The sequence below is a fragment of the Stegastes partitus genome, unplaced genomic scaffold (genome assembly GCF_000690725.1).
Source record: "Stegastes partitus isolate 25-593 unplaced genomic scaffold, Stegastes_partitus-1.0.2 Scaffold1496, whole genome shotgun sequence".
Classification (NCBI taxonomy): domain Eukaryota; kingdom Metazoa; phylum Chordata; class Actinopteri; family Pomacentridae; genus Stegastes; species Stegastes partitus.
This window is the reverse complement of record NW_007579227.1, coordinates 121,982-141,402: the sequence shown is the minus strand read 5'-3', so window position 1 is coordinate 141,402 and position 19,421 is coordinate 121,982. Positions and strand designations below refer to the sequence as shown.

General features: G+C 39.2%; 1 protein-coding gene across 1 annotated transcript in view; it reads left to right on the top strand.

Annotated features, from left to right (window-relative positions):
• The window catches only part of trim9 (tripartite motif containing 9), a 57,832-nt gene that overhangs the window by 12,440 nt on the left and 25,971 nt on the right, over nucleotides 1-19,421 (top strand). Inside the window, exons 2-3 of the mRNA XM_008300080.1 lie at nucleotides 11,030-11,125; nucleotides 12,864-12,986. Coding sequence (XP_008298302.1) covers nucleotides 11,030-11,125; nucleotides 12,864-12,986 — 219 coding nt within the window. The remainder of the gene's footprint in view (nucleotides 1-11,029; nucleotides 11,126-12,863; nucleotides 12,987-19,421) is intronic.

Sequence of the window (19,421 nt, the reverse complement as noted above, 5' to 3'; positions counted from 1 at the left end):
GGGAAATGTTGAACCGACTTGATGAATTGCTTTAATTGGTAACAGACAATTGAATTAAGTTGACTCAAATTAAGTTAATTAGTCCAATTAAAGCCACAGATTTCTCTTCTGATTTCTCTCAAATTAACAATTTGTGTTGCTGCAACCTCATTTGCAGGAAAGTCAACTTGAATTTTCCAATTTTTCCAACTTGCTTATTGACTTTACCCAAATGTAAAACATGATTTCTGTCATTAGAGTTGTTGTTTATTCCACTACTTTGTAATCCTCAGACAGTTGAGTTTAGTTTTCTGTTTAGTGATAGTATTTTACTTTTCTGGATTCTGTCAACTTAAATTTACACTTTGTCCTTTTAAACTAATTTTATAATCGCAGTGGAGGCGCAATAATCAAACTGATGATAATATTTTTACCTGTTTTTACAAACACAAGCCCCAAAGTGTCTGAGGAACTAAAATCAAATCAAATCACTGATAAGAAACAGAAAAGCAGCAGGGAAACCAAAATGCAAATGTGAAAAGGCGACTGCCCTTTTCAATGCCTGATTAAAAAAAAAAAATGTATTCATGAATTCAAAAATGCATTTTAAATGATGGATGGTTTTTAATTTGAACTATGCATTAATGAATTCCTCGTAATTTCTCTTTATATCATTATATTGTTCATTGTAATGTCATATAATGAATTATTTGGTAGTTTAGCCCCAATTACTTAATTCACTTGCCTGTTGGAGTTGTGAATTAATGAAAAGCTTCATTATTATTTCCACGACTCTCGTGGTTCTTCACATGTGTAAGTGTGGAAATAAAATCCTAAAACATCGACCATATTATTCTACACTTGATTCCTTAATTTGCTTCAGTTTAGCATTCACAGCTCATTATTGATTTAATTGGCCCAATATCTGACTGATTTATTGTTTTATTCCTGAAAATGTCGCCGCCATGTTTTGTCTGCTTCTTTGCTTTGTGCATTAAAGCAGCTCAGGAAAGTTGATTTCCCTTCGGCTCAGACTGTTCCTCAGTTTCCATTAAATTTCCGTGCGTGTCACCAGGTTTGGCCTCCGAACAGGTGAAGTGAGGTCAGACTTTGACTTTAATATCAGCGGATACTTGGAAATAAGCAGCACGTTTGTCTTCTCCTACAGCTAATATCCATATTCATTTAGTCAATGGCTGGAAACTACTTAACCGTGAAGCTTCACGCTCCATCTGTAAAGGTGTTTTTACTTCTCTGGGTTGAGTAGACTATTTTCCGGATGGCATAAAACTGCATTTTATCGACCGCTCTTTCGTTCCCCTGTTAGTTTTCTTGTACCGTTCTTGTACCGAGACCGCTGACACCTTTATCATTGTAGTAGTAAAACAGAGTCATAAATTAGGCCTGTTGGTCGAGAGTCTGGCCCGGGGTTGTTTGGCTCACACTTCCTGCCTTGCACGAGAGGGTTTCTCAATTTGTGCCCTGAAACAAAGATGAAAAAAAAGCAAAACTAGCTTTTTTACTTTTATTTTGAAGGGTTTTTATTGCTTTGGAACCCAAGTAGTCTCTTGGTTTAACATTTTTATTCACTGTGGCTCATTTTTCTCTGCAGTGTAAAGTCCTGGGCATCTCTGGAAACAGAGCAACCAAAATAGGCTAAAATAAGCCTTTTGTATGGGGTAGCAAAGTTATTATTCCATAAATCATGAAAATGGAGAACTTAAAAGTGGAATTTCTTTGGTTATTTGTGCTCGAACACTTGGAATCAACATGTACAACATGTTTCTAAGTGAAGCGGTGTTGCCAGTACTGGGAAAAAATGGAAGCTCTACATACTATACATATTTTACTACTTTTATTTTGAATTTGTTTGCGTGAACGGAGCCTGCAGTTCAGCTGAATGTCACAGCTGAGTCATAGTTGTGTCAATAAACACAGAAACTTTTATTTTTTTACAGAAATCTTTCAGTATTTTGGGCGAATTTGATGACCTGTAATGATTTTAAGCTTGTTTTTGTTTCATTTTCTTGTTCCTTGTGGGTTTCAAGGCCGTTGGGAAGTTTAATATTCCACCGTTTTTTTTTTTTTTCCCGTTTTCGTTTTTTTAATTGTTTTCTTTTTTTAAAGATAACATGCCTTTCAAACCCACCGATGGGTTTTGAGAAAGCTGCCAGCAGAAAGATGACACCAATATCACTTTGTCAAGCCGACAAGACGCTTCAGAAGCTTCCCTTTTAGTTAATAGATACTACTTTTGCCAGCAAATGTGCTCCATTGAAAGCAGAGAGTACAATCTTTTCTAAACACACTTACTCTGTTTGTACTCAGTATGTTCCTCCTGATCAGGTATTTTCCGTTTGACAAATTAGACCACCAGGTCTCGGTTATCCAAAGAAGACGACGTCCTCGCTGATAAGAATAGATCACTTCTGCCCCATTTCCTGCTGTTCTGTCCCAGGCGTCCGTCAAATAAGAACTCTCACATGATGGAACTGTTCAAAAACCCTCATTATTATTACAATTATTGGAGTTCCATCTTTTTTTTTATTTTTTATGTGTGTGTGTGGATAGTTAACGGCTTCTCCTGCATTATTGATGGCGGCAGATATAAGCGATGAATAATGCACCAGCCACTTAGGTTCTGGTTGTGGAGGATGGTTTCATGTGGGATCTTGTTAAACACGGAGGAGAAGCGCAATCTGGCCGAGTCCTCCGACGTGTAACGGCTTAATTTTTTAACAGCACGGAGGTTTCCCCGGACGGTAAATATCATGAAGTCGCCCGCTTAACATTTCCAACTGCATCTCCGAGGACGGCGTGTAAACAACCTTTCATGTCGGAGTCGCTCCTCTCCGCGGGGAGACGCACAATCAGCAATCAAGCTGTGAGAAAATGACATTAATTTTCACGTTCTTTCATCTCGGGGCTTTGGGTGGGAATGTATTTCCCTATTTTGGTTTGTTTGTTTGGTTTTTTTTTGTTTTTCTCACCAGAAGCTGACCTTACGTTTGTTTACACCAACGAAACCAAATGACACGCAGGATTTACAGGCCTAAAGAGGCTGTTTAAGGAACATAGAGGAAGTACTTAACCCTGAAGCGGGCCACTTAAATTCTCTCTGAGAGGTAAGGCAGCTTTTTGAAAGTAGGTTACGGGAACTCAAAAGCTATCTTTTGCTGTGGAAGCTGATGGAACATTTTGTATGTGTGTTTTTTAATTAGCTCAAAGAGGAGCGCTTTTACTTTTTCTTTGGCTTTAAGAGCTTAGCGGTGACATTATACCTACCTCCTCCTGTCCTTGCACTTCCCACTTCCTCGTGGAGGCTTTAATCCAAATTGGCTCTGACGCCTCTCTGACATTCGCGCTTTCCTCTGACAGATTGGCTAGTTTGCTCGGCCGCGGCGAGAAAATGAAACGTGCAGAATAACCCCCGAGCTGCTGGTGAATTATTCATGCCGTGCACGTGTTCCCACTCGGCTTAATTACCGAGATGATTAGCGCTCCCAAATAGCGGGGACATCCTACAATCTCGACGAGGCCCTCCGAAAAGCTCATCCCAAACATTCCAGCACCCTCATCTCCAACCCTCACCATGCTTTTTATTTCCACTGTCGCTGAACACGATGTATTTTATCCCCGGGGCCTGCTTGGAAGTCGCGCTGCATTAACATAAGTGCAGGATTGTTGGTGCTGAAACTTACAAAACGGCCCTCTTCCCTCCCTGAAGATCCAGCATCAGCCGGAACTGTGATCACAAGAGCATGAATCATGCCATGACAGTGAAATCCAGTCCCTCCTGCAAGGAAAAGAAAATGCAAATGCAAGTATGATGAGATGTAAATATCATGCATGATAGCTTATCGCTAAACGTTCTCATCAATCATTTCAGGAATGATGGAAATCTCATCACGGAGCTGATTAGTAGGAAGGTGGTTTTTTGGGTTTCTTGTTTTTGCTTCGCCTCTTCAAAACCAACAGAACAAAAATGCAAGAACCGGAATAAACATCTGTCAAATGGGATCATCAGTCATTCAGCCTCATCTTGTAAAATATATATATAGTCTCAGACCTACAGCAGGAGTGAACACATTATTCATCTTCTGCAGTTGGTGGTTATGTTTCCAAGAAGCCCTCAAGTATAGTATATAAGAGATGTGAGTACACCTCGGTAATATGTCACTTAAAAATCAAACCACTTCTTAATAACTGCAAGTTGAGTTTTAAAGTATTTCCTCGTATGAACAGTCAAAAACGTACAGGCTCCACAGTAGAAACTCATTGCAGCAAAAGTAAATACAGAAAACTGAGTCCACCTGTGATTTCCAATCAGCCGGATTACATACATGATAATAAAATGATCTGTGCACACCAGAACTTTCACAACTTTGGACCGATGTGCTGCATCTATCTGCACATCATGGCTCCACGTGGACAAGAAATGTGATTGTGAGACTTCACAAAGACGAAAAGGGACACAAGAGCATGACCAAGCAGTAATCAGGAGGTACAGAAGGAGCCATCGTACCGCTAATCAGAGATACGTTGGTCGTCTTTCTAAAATGACACTATAGACAGGGCACCAGTTGCACAATCCAGCTCTGACGAAGTGCTTTAGATTTGACACAGGGGTTATCGGTTGAAATCAGATTTTCTGTGACAGCTCAGACAGCGTGAAGGACGGCGGTAAAGTCAAACTCTATGGACGTCAGAGAGAAAAAAACATGCTTGCTGCTCAGTACAGAACTGCAAGATGCCTGTGAGTGAATGTTGGAGTACATTCTGTTGATTAGATGAGACCAAGATGAACCTCTTTGTCTCAGGTAGAGTCCAGTGTGTTTGGTATGATTCTGGCCATGCAGGACTACCACAGTGAATGCATAGTCCTGACTGTGAAGCACGGAGGTGGGAGTGGCGCTATATGGGGCTGCATGAGTGCAAAAGGTGTTGAAGAGATGATATTTATAGATGCACCATGAATGACTGTGGATCTACCAAAGGACTGGATGACAAGATGACTTCCAGGCTGCAGAAGAGGAATAATCCAGCATGATAATGATCCAAAGCACAAAATCATGAGTCTCTAAAGAAGAAAAACATGAAAACTATAACCTATACTATAACCCAACGACACCTTTAGGGCATATTAAAGAGAAAAGTTGAGCAACACAACCCTTTCAGCAAAGACTAGCTGAGTAAAGTAGTCTGACTAACGGCAGAACATCTCTTATGAGTTGAAGTACTGAAAAAAGAAAGAGTCTCACTAACTAAAGACGTGCTGAAGTTTATTGCATTGAATTCAACTTAGACGTGATGCAGTTCTGAATCATGTGACATTTCAGTGATGTTGCCTCATTCTCGTTATGCAGCGTTTGTGAATCATCAGGTGAGAGCAGCAACTCTTTGACTCAGATGTGGAGCTTCAGCCTTTTGGCCCGACACCATGGTGCCCTTTTCTTGTTTTAAAGTGAACGAGTCGGAAACATGAAAAGCTGCAACAGAACAGTCAGGTCTTGAGCCTCCACTTCTTCAACTTTGAAGTCTTGATCTCTGTCTCTTCGGCCCGTTTGTAGCTCAAGTCTGCGGCTCCATATGCCGACCTGCCGGCCTTGGCTCCGTGGTCGTCGGAGAGCAGGAAGTAGCCGTGAGCTGTGCAGAAATAAAGCAGCCTCCTCCTTTCATGGCACGTTTTGACCTGGTTTTTGAGGACTGAGCTCTGCGGGCTCTCGAACAGACGCTGCGGAAAAACGCCTCGAGACAATCAAGTGCTTTTCATTTCGTGCGCCGGGTCTCTGAACGCTCGCTGACTGCTAACTGGGCGAGGCAGGAGCTTTCCCTCGACGTATCGCCGAATCGGAGAGGAAGATTTGAGAGCCGAGAGAGAGAGAGAAAGCCGGGTCCAATTTAGGGGCAGATGAAAGGGCAGGTGTGAGTGACCCAGCTGATCTGTAATGAAACCAGCAGAGTGTGAGCGAACGTTTTCGACGGGCCGACTGTGACTGACGGGATCCTAAAATGATGGAGGCAGCTCAGTGATCCAGGCGGAGTGGAGCTGATTGATTTCAGAGACCCAGATGGACTCGTCTAATACTCCAGGAGGAGCTTTCTGCTTTTGTTTTTACTTTTGTAGATTTGGATTCAGCTCTTTTATGTTTGATCAGAAGTACCAGACTCTCTCTGGGAGTGTTTTTGTTGTATGTGAAGCTTTTTTCTGAGTGTTGGTAACAAGGGGAGGCTCTTGGGAGAGTGTTGCACATGTTGATGACAGGATTTCTCACTTTTTGTAAACAAAGAAATTCAACTTTAGTTTTTTCTTTTTTATCATTTATAGAATTATATTCAGGACGCACGATATATCGGCGATCACATCAGTATCGGCCGATATTAGTGTTTTTTTTACCATATATAGGTGAACAAATTTGATGAAAAACCAATGACTGTCTAACATCAGCTCCTTCGTCTCTACATTAGATGTTGCTGCTATTTCACAGATGTTTGACTGAAATGATCCTGGACCTGAACGTTAAATATGTTGAAATATGTTTTACTTTTGTTACATCATAGAGAAGACTATGTGGTCTAATCTGGGCTTCTTTTGAATAGTTTTCACGTCCTCACAGTGCTTACGTATTCTCATCTTTTGGTATGAACAAAAATTGAATATCGACATCGGTAATATCGGTTATCGGCGATATCAGAAATCTTAATATCGGATATTGGTATCGGCCAGAAATTTGAATATCGTGCATCACTAATTTATATCTTTGCTCGACTGCACTAAAGAAATATTTTGCCATTTCGCACTAATCAGCAGAAACAACATCTCAATCCTCTGAACCCTAAAACCCAGTGTGGATTTGAAAAGTGTGCTGTCTTTAAAATAAATTTCCAAAATTACACCATTTATTTGAGCCAAAAGCTGTGAAAATGGAAAAAATGTAGAGATAGCCATGTGTTATGTATTGTTTTGGACAAAAACAACCAAATTTGAGCCTAAAATTGTAATTTTTCGTTAGATTCACTTTATTCTTTCATTTAAAATTCTGTCAAAATGAAAGCAGTTTCACCAGATTCTGTAAAAAACTAAAAATTCTGCACTTCACGGTGAAACCATGAAGATATTAGAAACTCAGCTGCAGCAAACAGATAAAAGACAAACATTCTGTGACTTTTTGGCTGAACTGCCGGCTGTGCAGGTCATAGACCTTCTGCTATTACGTGCTTTAAGATGACCAATGTTGAGAATTGGTACAACATAAATATAATTAAATCAAATGCAATTAAAATGTCTATAGTATGTAGGGTCGCCACGTTTTTTGCCAGCATTGGTACCACCGCCGGACATTTGGAAAAGCACATTTTTGTCTGATTTATGCCACCATACTTGTGTCATACTGCACAAAGACATTTATTTTTGAGTTCTTTCTACTTCTAACTATGCTCGTGCTGTTTGTGTAGAGGTGCAGAACTTTATGTTGCGATAAAATTAGCAAAAATGTGGCAATAGCAAAAAAACAACAACGTAGAAACTGCTCAAGGTTCAAAAGGTTATTCGGTTTTTCATTGTCAAGGCTTAAAACTTCAGGAAATCTGCCTAAAAGCTTTAGAACTATTCCCTCCTCCCCATGGGAGAAAACGTAAACCCCTCGTGTTTTCTCTCTTGCAGCTCTCCCGGGACTCTGTAATACGAGTCCCTAGTTAACAAAGAGGAAGTTTCTTTACGTCCCACACGATCCCAGAACGTTTACATTTCAGTCTTTGCTCAGCTGTTGCCGCCTCAGACTGTCCTCCGCCGCGTTGGACTCATGTTAGCCGCAGCTGTCACGGTTTCCCAAACGCCGGGGTCGGAGGTCGAGCTGCCGGCCTCCGCAGACCGGTTCCCATTTGGTTTGGTAACGTCAGAAACCAGGAGCTGAGCTGCCACAGTGTCTGATGGGTTGTTTTCACAGCGTTTTCCACTGTATCAGCGCCATGCCGCTTTTATTGCCCTCTTCCGGAGTTTAAGTGATTTCTCTTTGGTTAGATAACGCCCAGTACCCTCTTTTTTTTTTTTTTTTTTACTCCCAGAAGACAATACAAGCTCCCCCCTCGAAGAAAAAGAACTTGACGGTTGTTCGCTCAACCGAACGAGGTTCCCACAGGGTCAGAACCTCTCAGTCCGTCACCTCCGTGTTCACACAGCCTTCGCTCCACATACATGAACATTTTTTTTCCCCGTTGTCCAAACAGCAGAGTTTCTGTGTCATCGCACACATCCACAACAATGGCATTTCCCATCACGTGCGCCGCGCTCGGCTCTTCAGGCTGTAAGCCAACAACAGCTGTAACAATGCAGCAGTTAAGGGCTCATGTACGGCGTCGTAGTTTTAAATGGAAAATGTCATTTTGTGCGAGAGAATGAAGACGTTTTGGCTCGTAGAGGGGAAGAACTTCGACACTTGAAAATGTCAGATTCTCAGCAGCGATGAAGAGCAGCTTTGTTTGCAAAATTGAGCATTTTTGAGCTTCAAAATGTGGAGTTGAGAGGTTTTGACGGGATGATTGATGTATGCAGTGGCTGATTGGTTCAAGTGTCACACAGCACATGTTGGGAAGAAAAAAATACCTCACGCTGGGCTGCCTTCATGTGTCTTTACTGTCAGAGTTGAAGGTCTCATGAAATAGTTTAGAGTCTTTAGTTTGTGCATCAAACAGGATGTTGGGGTGGAAAACACAGAGCGGGGTTTAAGTTAAGAAGTAAAGAGTACAAACTTATAAAATTCTCTGTCACACCCACTCAGAAAGGAGCACAAAGGAGGGGGAGTCTGCATCAGGTTTCAAGTTACACTAAAAAAACAAACACAACAACAACAAAAAAGCCTATGTAATGCTGGCTGAAATAGTGCAAAAAAAGGAAAACAAACAAAAAACAGTGAAATACTGTAATGTTAAAAAAAAAGAATAAGTATCTGAAAAAAATTTAAAATATATATATACATATTAGGCCATTGACCAAATATTGCTTGAAAAATTTAAAAAAGAAAAAAGAAAGATTTTGATAACGACCATTTGTTAAAATACTGTTTTGCTTGTTTGTTTGTTTTAAATAGACAATATTCTTTTTTAGTCTTTTTAAAAATATATTTTAACAATTAACCATTTTCCCTCCACTTTTAGAATTATAGTCAAATTAATACGTTTTTTCTTATTTTACTATTATTTTAAGTGATTTAACAAAACAGGTAAAATCTGTAAAATAACAGTAAATTGTAAAAAAAAAAAAAAATCGCAATAAAAAATGTTTAAAATAATTTTTTTTTTTTTGACAGGGCATGTATGCTGGAGGCTTTAAAGCAGGAGAGACCTGCTGATAAATCACAAAGCTACAGCTGCTGATTATTCATTATTGACTCCTCTGATGGTTTTACATGTTGAAAAATGCTCCGTTTAATTTAAGTGACGATGTCAAAGTCCAAAGCCCAAAGACATTCAGTTTACAGTCATTCCAGAAGAAAAGAAAAGCAGCAAAAAATGAACCTTTAGAGCCTGAATTACAGTATGTTTAACTTTTTAGTTAAAAGAATTTGGTTTTAATGTGAAACAAGCTGCTAAATATTGAATTAAATGATATTAACGTCAGCTGTTACCTGCAGGTTCGACTTCATCGTTATCATTTGAACTGATTGAGATCATTAATCGTCTGTATAGCAGCTGGATCAAACTATCATCCAAACTTCCAGTGTTTACGCCTCTTCTTCTTCTTCTTCTTCTTCTGGGGTTTAACTTCATCAACTGTTTATCTCGAGGCTCTTAACATCCAATATTCATATTCTGCCTTTTGATGAGCATCGTTTGACATCAATGTCATAAAACTAGCTGCACCGCCGACGGCACGTTTTGGTTTTAACCCAAATGAAGCAGGGGAGCCCTGGAGGAGGCGATCTGTCGGATTAGCAGCATGAAGGCGGCAGCTGAAGGCGTTAATACGGCTAATGTAAAACTAATAGAGGCACAAGATTAACAGAAAAACACAGATTAATCATCAAGTATTTGAATGAAGCCTACGTATACGTCCCTGAGTGCAAAAAATATCAAACATAGCATATTTGTGGACACATACAGCACCTTCAAAACTATTAACCGCATTTCCAAGTTTAAATTGTGGTCGACATAATTAGATTTCTGGCAAAAATGTACCAAAAAAAAGACTCTTTCATGTCAAAGTGGAAAGAGATTTCTACAGAGTAATGACATTTAATTAAAAATACTAAAACATAACACTAAGGGCTGAAGAATATGCGATAAAATAATTATTTTGACTGATTTTGTGATTGGGACATGATTTTAGAGGGATTTTTTTTATATTTCTTTTCCACTAAAACAAATATAATCCACAAAATATGCTCACCTTTGCCCAGAGAATATGATTTGTAGGTTAGGAAGTCTCTGTAACACCACAATGCTTTATCTGTAATGGTATGTTGTGGCATATTTTACATTTATCAATGAATTTCAGATGCTACAGTCTTGACTATATGTTGATAGTATTTTAATCAGCTGATCAGCTCAAATATGAAACTGTCAGATCTTAATATCGATGTCATTTTGCATTATTACTGTGTCGATAGTTTCTGCAATATCAGTTTTTTAATTTAGATATATAATATAATGTACTACTTTAGAGTCATTGCCTGTATTCCTTCCTATTCTCTATTATAGTCTTATTCCAGCGTACTGATTTAAATTCTTAGTCATATCTCATACCTAAATCTTCTGCTTTTCTCTTTGGCATTACATTTATTCTCATCTTTTTTTTTTCTGAGCAATATCTGGCACAAGAGTTTCCTCCACAGCTAATACAGTTCTAACTTAACTTTAATATAAACAGCTGTGACTATCATGATGCTGCATCGTTGCCTCTTGAGAATCAGAACCGGTCCTACAGAGGATTCTTGTTCTGAGGAGTCAGCACCTCGCTGTCTATACCAGAGTTGCTCTTCCTCTTTATTATCAGGGCTGCTCCACTATCTCTAACATCTCCAGTATCTCTAACATCTCCTCTCCTTCTCCACAGGGTCAGCTGTCTCAGGCTCTCAACGGCCTCTCGGACCGAGCCACCGAGGCCAAGGAGTTCCTGGTGCAGCTCAGAAACATGGTGCAGCACATCCAGGTACTAAAACACAGAAACGCACACAAACGTGCGGGGTTTTTTTCTTGATTGCGAGCTCCTATAATCTGCATAAACTGCTGGAAATCCCTCTAAACTGTGTCGGCATTTTGTTTCTAAGCTCCGATCCCACACATTTTGTAATCCTCGGCTCGGACTGAGCTCCTGATAGAACACTAGAATTTAATTGCATCAAAGTTTGGCTGCACGTTCAGGTGCACGGAGTCATGCTCAACACATCGAACAGCTAACTGGTTTCAAATACGTGAGCCTTTATATTGATTCAGGCGTAAACATCTCCTCATTCACACTCATCGCAGGCTTAAGTCCAACATATTGACAGGGACTAAATTTAGACCCTCGTGCGCAGACGAAGCTGTTTGAGATTATCGGAGGACGGTGGGATTAAGAGTCCCGTCTGATAACCGTCCAGCACGGAGACCCTGAGACACGAGGGTGGAAGAACTCTGAGCCGGAGGAGGTGAAGAGGAGGAGTGAAAACATGAGACGTGTGAGAACGGACGGCGTTGCTCAGTGATCCCGTGATTCACGGTGATTTTACTCTCACACTTTCTCTGATAGATGATGCAAGCGGAGGCAAACTCACTTATTAAACTTTGCTATAAATCTTATCATGTCGACATTTCAGTGTTTATCCTGCGACTAAATTAATGTCCCTAAAATCCCCCTTTGGTGCTGCGTACGCCAATAAATCCCCGTATATTCATCGATGCTTCACTTCTGCCTGGTCTTGTGGTTTTTGTTTTAAATGAGAGTCAATATAATTTGGCCTTTTTAACTATGAAAACCATTTTAAATATCTAAAGTTTAGGATAAAAAAAAGTCAAGCTGATGATTTGAGATGGAATAACCCAAAAATATGAAGGCCACAGGAGCAAACAAAGCCATTTAAAACATGTACATGTTGTCATTTTTCTTAAAAATGTCACCGAAGGAGGAACATTTGATAAAAAGGAAAACTCTTCCAAAGTTACTGCAGAGTCACAATCTTCTATACCCTTTATTCTCGATTGTTTAACAGTTACAAGTAGATTTTTCTCAGGATAAGATGCTAAAAAGCTAAAAGATTTACAAATAAAGACTCTTTAATGTCAAAGTGAACCATATTTCTACAGTAGTATTTATTTTCTAATTTTTTGATTGTCATTCATTACTTGGATTTTTTTTAAATTGTACATATGGAAACTGTTGTATTCTCTTTTTCCTGCTTGATTTTTTTTTGTATATTCCTATATAATTATTTATTTTGTGCTCCTGTGATAAAACTTGTCGATCATTAAAGTTTAACTAAGTCAACAAAGTCATTTCCAATAATTAATATAATGTCAGTTGATTTTAATCACATCACATAATGCTGACTAGAAACACAGGCTGGATGATATTTTTACGACATTCTGAATATTTTAAGTCATATTTTTTGCATTTCTTCTCCACTGTAACAAATAAGATAAAGACGATGATTTTTGCTTTACCACTCGAGCATGTTCCCCCAACACGACATGGTTTGTACATCAGGACGTTTCTGCAGCACAGAAATGCTTCATTTATTAAAGTATGTTGTGATACTTTTTGCAGATCTGAAATCTGGATACCAGACTGGTCCATGTTCGATTTTGATAATAATTTTATCACCTGAAATATGCGACAAGTACATCTTAACAAGAACGTCATTTGCAACATTACTGATTTATGTTTCTGTGTTTGTTTGTTTGTCCTGCAGGAGAACGGCGTGGAGTTCGAGGCCTGTCTGGTGGCTCAGTGCGACGCCCTCATCGACGCCTTGAACCGACGCAAAGCCCAGCTGCTGGCTCGCGTAAACAAAGAGCACGAACACAAGCTGAAGGTGAGCGAACACCATGAGACTTCTTTTTACAAATTATTTCCAGGAAAATCTAATCTCCTGGATGCACATTAACCCTCTGAACCAGGCAGCTTCTGGCAGTTCTCAAAGTCTCCTGTCACATTTTCACTCGACTAGAAGTAAAGAGAAATCAAACATAAATGTGCTTTTACAGTATGACGCAGTTTGAATGCTAGAAATGTCTTTAAAAAGTGGGGAAAAAAAACTGGAATACATATTTCGAAGTGCCCACAGATGTTAGCAGCACTGGAGAAAAAAACCACAGTGACATTATATATTAATTTAGTGAAAACACAGCCTGCAGTTCAGCCGACAAGTCCCTACATTTTTGTCTTGTGCTTTTTAGTCGTAGCTGGGTCACTAATATCTATTGCACCATAAACTGCCCAATTGATAATTTTGAATACAATCTGGTTTAGACAAACATTTTTTATTTTTTGGGCAAAATTTTCAATGAGAAACAGAATAAATTGAACTTGATGAAAATGTTAGGTTCAGATTTGTTTGTGTTTTGTGTAAAACGATACATGATTAGTTCAAAGGACGTTGGAAAGTTGTAAATCTGACGTCTCTTTCTGTTTTTACAGCTTGTGGTTCTGATAAATGGTGTATTTTTTGTGTTTTTTTAATGCCTTTCATATCCACAAGTGGGTTTTTGAGGTTCGACGTGTTAAGACGTTATCTCAACTGCAAAAAAAATCAAAATAAAAAAGCAAATTTGGTCGTTTTTTCCTTTAAAAGTTACTGTTTTGAAGCTGGATCTCAAGTTTTATGTGCTTGCAGCTGAGACTGATGATAATCTGCCTCAGCAACTCAGATTTCATATTGCAGTGAAAAATAGAAACTAGCGGCTCCCTGATGGGTACGAAAATCTGATTGCAATGACGTAAAATGAAACTCAGCCTCTAAGGAATAGATGTTAAAAGTTGTTGGTTGTATCGTTAAATTCTGATCTGTATCGTAATTGACTTTAAAAAAAAAAAAAAACACCACGTTTCCAGTTGCAAGCACGTTTTATGTCATCGGTCGGCCGTTATAAAGATCTGAAGGAGCTTTATGAGAAATCGAAGTCGACTGCAGTGATTTCAGATGCATAAATTGGTGCGTTTTCCTACAAACCATCTGCAACACAATAAATACAAGCGAGAGGAGAGCCGAGCAGAGATACATTTGTGCTGTACAGCATCCAATTTCACGCTTGGACTCTCGGTAGAATCGATGTTTCACACGTGTAGGTGGTTTAAGGAGCGCAGCCTGTGCATGGAAACATGGGAGCAGATCCACATGCAGCACTGACAGGTTTCTTTATGCTGCCTTTTAATTTCTTTCACATGTGACGCTTTTCATGGAGGCAGCTTAGAAAACCTGCACTTGTTTGCATTTATGAACCTGAAGGTTTCCTCCAGGGAGAAGCTGTGATTGTCACCTCTTGATTTATATCCTGGGTTTTACATTCCTGCAATCTAAGAGTAATAAACACACACAGGAAACATTTTCAAGGTAGTAGAATTCATCATTTGTTTTAACTTCTATGAATCCGGTTGAGCTTTTCCTTCTATTTGACCATAAGTGTGGCAGATAAATATCCAACTGATCAACAACAGCTTGCTAACTAGGACACCAACTGACAGTAATAACAACAATAACAGCATCGGTTAAAATAAAGCGAACCTTGTTCTCGCTGCACACCTTGTAGGCTGAGGTGGTAAAACGGAGCGTTGGGTTTGTGGGCGGTTTGCTGCAGTGTCAGCGATAATGCAGGACTGTCGTGATGGAGAGGAAGCTGAGCCAGATGGCAAAGCTTTCGGTTTTACCAGCGAATCTGCATTTCCAGCCTTCGCCGACGACCGTGAGCTCTGAGGAAATAATGAGATACGTCTCTGCCTTGGAGATAAGGTGAGGTCTTAGGACACCTGGAGGAAGCGACTTGACCGACTGAGGTGGTTGGAACATCTTGTTAGGATGTTTTCTGGGGACGTCCAGCTGGGAGGAGAACCAGAACTCACCAGAGGGATTACTAATCCTATGTGGCCTGGTGGAAACCTCGAGGAACTGGAAAACGCTGCAGAGGAAAGCCACGTCAGAAATGCCCTGCTGCCACCATGATGCAACCCTGGGTGAGCGGAGGATGGACGGATGGTGAAAGATTGTTTTGGCAGCTGATTCTGGAGCAGCAGCAGCTTTTAGAACACCGTTCAGTTCATATTAGTTGCTGCTATTTGATGTTAGCTTTGTGAGTAATGTTCAGTGTCCAGAGCTGTAGATCAAATCAGATTGAGTGTGTTTATGTAGGTGGTATTAAAACAACCTGAACTGAAATATGTGGAAACAGCAAGACAGAAAACAGGACGAGAAACTGAGATTAGTAATTACAAAATACTAAAAAACAACACGAACAGGATAAAACTCCATTTCAAAAATACTCATAACTCAGTAAGATGACATTTTCAGACCAATTTCTGCTCAACCATCTCTGATTTAGAGCTTAAATATAGATATCTGTGACATTTCAGATCGATCCGACACATTTTCAGCATCATTTGAGGTTTTGTTGAGCGACGATATCTCAGGAGCTACTACAAAATAAAAGCCTGATATTTCCACTGTGATCGCTCGTGTCAGTGATGCAGAATCTGCAATATATCAGACATGAAGATCAATTAGTTTCTGATTATTGGTGAGCTGAAATATGGAAAAAAAAATTGAAACTGTCTTGAAAAGTTCCAACTTTGAGCACAAATAACAATGTTTTCTGAATCGTACATAGATGCATGTCACAATATTACAAAAAAATATAGAGAGAATACTTTATTGTAAAAAAAAAAAAACTTGATAACAAAACTAGAAAAACTACTTTGTTGTAACTATCATAACTGAGCTGATGTGACAAGTTGTACCACAAAAAAAAAACTAAAAACACTGGTCGACTATCTAATCCAATCAGAACAGAGATGTAGAATCTCAAAATGGTTCCCCAGATATTACTAAGAACATAATCTTTTTTTATATATCGGCATATTTTTTTGTTGGCATAAACCTTGGTTTTGGAGGAGGTCATGTAGTCTGTTTAATTTATTTGGGAAAGTAAATGCAAGTATAACAGAGGTCTGGAGTTTGAAAACATCATTTTAAATACCTAAAGCTTAGAATCAAAAAGTCAGAGTCGAGATGGATTAACCCAACAAGTACAAAAATATTAAGGCCACTGAGCGCAAACAAAAATCATTAAAGACGTACGAATTTTCTTTAAAATGTCACTGAAGGAGGAACATTTGAATTAGGGATGCACGATATATCGGCGACCACATCGGTATCGGCCGATATATCGGTATCAGGCCGATGAACAAATTTAGCCGATGTGAAAAACCAATGATTGTCTTCTTCGTCTCCACTTTTGATATTGCTGCTTTCCACAGATGTTTTTACTTAAATTGTCCTGGACTTGAATGTTAAATATGTTAAAATATGTTATATTTTTGTTAGGTCATAAAGGCTACGTGGTCTAATTTGGGCTTCTTTTGAATAGTTTCCACGTCCTCACAGTGCTTACTTCTACTCATTTTTCGATGTAAACAAAAATTGATTATCGACATCGGTAATATCGGCTATTAGAGATGTCTGAAATCTTAATCAGATATCTGTATTGGCCAGAAATTTGAATATCGTGCATTACTAATTTGAATGAAGCTGTTCCAAAGTTTCAAAGCTGCTTCTGCAAAATTTGCAATCTTCTATATCCACTGTTCCCGATTGTTTAACAGTTAAAAGCAGCGACTCTGAAGATCTGAGATGCTAAAATGCTAAAAGATAAAATTAAAAACAATAAAAACTGCTGCTGTTCCACCCGTTGCCTGCAGGTGTCATCAGAATCCAAATATCAGCTTTCTCTCTCTACCTGTAGGTGGCGCTCAGTTTGAACTCGGCTGCTTTTGCCTGTGCACACTGAACATGAAACCTGTCCTGCTAACGGATGGATTTTCTTTGATGACGTTTCTTGAGGGACACCGAACACCTTCACGTCTCCAATCTGAGGAATTTCGATGCGTCTCGGTGCAGATTTGATCCCACCTGTCAGCTCGGCGCCTCCACGTGTCGCCCGCTGAATCCAAATGCAGGAGAATCACATTTCTCAGTGACAGATTTTATTATTTTTTTGTGCGTGCTGTCGGTGTTGAGCTCCATGTGAATGTGCTGCTTCCTTTCTCGGGGGCTTCCATCACAGGAGTTTCCCTCGGAGACGCTGATGCAAGAAAACTCCTTGTTTCTCTTGGTTTTTTTCCAATCTCCTGGAGGGAAGCACGTTAGGTAAATATCAAGCAGAGAAAAGGGAGGCAGGAAAAAGATGACGGGAGCTTGTTTCCTCCTGTGATTGCAGCCTCTCTGACATGGACAGTCGACGGGATATTTTCTGCTTCATTAGCATGTAGCTCGGTGGCGAAGGTCGTCCTGCACCTGTGTTCGCTGATGATAATGTGCTTTTTCCACACGTCTCATGGGATTTATTAGCAGATGAAAAGCAGATTGTGGCGCAAAACAAAACAGCAGATATGCATTTTATACATGTCCAATTAAGAGACTAATTATTTGTGCAGTTTCGTTCACATGAAGCTCAACATAAAAGCCATAAGAAGCATAGAAAACGTGAAATCGGTTCAATTTAATGGGCTGCAGCTGACTTGGCGTCTCTGACGGAGCTTCCTGCTGCTCTGCCGTGGTCCTGCTGTCGCCATGGTGACCGAGCACGTTGTTTGAAGCTGCGGAGGCGAGAAGTAGTCCTTCACGGCGTGAGTCAGGTCCTTCTTTTTATTATTTTTGTTCCAGCGCATCAGGAGGACTGACCCACGAGTTTGTTTGGAGAGACAGCAGAGGCTCGTCCTTAACCCTCCGAACTCCGAGCATTCTCCTCCTCCTGGTACTTTTTTTTTTTTTACTCACTGTGGGCTCATTCTGTACCGCAATATGAAGTCCTGCACCTCCATGGAAACAGAACATCCATTTGTAGATGTAGAAATGACTCAAAAAGGTTTCTTGTAGGAGTTATAGTGCTACAGTCGTCCTCAAATGTATTCATACCCTAACGTTAAAGAAGGAAACAAACAGCTGTCATAAGTTGAAACTGACAAAAGTAATAATAAATAAAAATGTGGTGAACATCATGATGTTGCTTCTGGATCTTGGTTCAACTGAAATATTTTTTAAAAAACACACACACAAGCAAACAACCCTGATGGGACCTGTAAACTAATATTTAGTTGAACAACCCTTTGAGCCAATCACTGCAATCAAGTGTTTTCTGTAGCTCTCAGTCAGACTTCTTCACCTGTGGACAGGTGTTTGGATTCTGGTCCACTGCTCATCAGCAAAGTGCTCTAATTTGTCTTTTTTTTTGTTTGTTTTTTTTAAAAATTATTCTTTTCAACCACAATCCAAAAGCAGTGCCTTATTTCACTACAATATAATTTAGCAAATTTTTATTTATCGTTACTTTTTTCAGTTTCTAGTTATTTGAGTGACTATTGTGAATTTTGCCTTTTCTTTAATGGAAGGTTATGAATACATTAGAGGACGACTATATGAAGCATGAAAAGGGGCAAAAAAAAGAAAATTGTATTTCTTTGATTATTTTACAAAACTTGAAAAGAACCTCAAATCAACATGCACAATGTTTTTTCCAAGTGCCCACGGATGTTAATAGTCCTGGAAAAAAGCAGGATGACTCTGCTTACTGCAGCTCGTTACTTCTGACGTGTTTAATTTGTGAAAACACAACCTGCAGTTCAGCTTAAGTCTCAAAAATCTTGATTCAGTTGGTTGCAGCTGAGTCACTAATACCAGAATTCTTGTTTTTTGCAGAATCTAGTGCAAACTATTGCTTTATGAACTTTATGAAATATCACATTTTTATCCCATACTTGTCCTTTATCTGCTCATTTTAGGCAAAAAGTTCCTGGACTTTTGCAGTGTGACTGTTGGTCACAGCTAAGTTGCTTATAGTTTCACGATAGCAGCAATGAGTGCAGATTTTTTATTTCTTTATTTTTTTAACAGAAGCTAGTTAGAATAACCTTTTTTTTTGCACATTTTAAATCAGACATGCAAATTAAAGTGATGAAATATGATGATTTAAAGCTTAGATTCAGTTCAGTTTTCTGATAGAACTGGATGTTACACATAAGTAATAATAAGAATTTGCTGAAATGTCACAATCCAACAATTCTTTCTGCTTTTTTTGTTTCTGTTTCTAACAAATATGTCGTTTTGGTGATTTAAAAAAATATATATCTGTATAATATGCCTTTAAAACCTGGGTATTGGGGTTGATTGAGTCATGTGTTCCCACTGCATTGCCCAGAATGTAGCTCCACCACAGTTTGGTTAAAAAAAAATATTAGCCAATCATGCATTTTGCGTAAATTT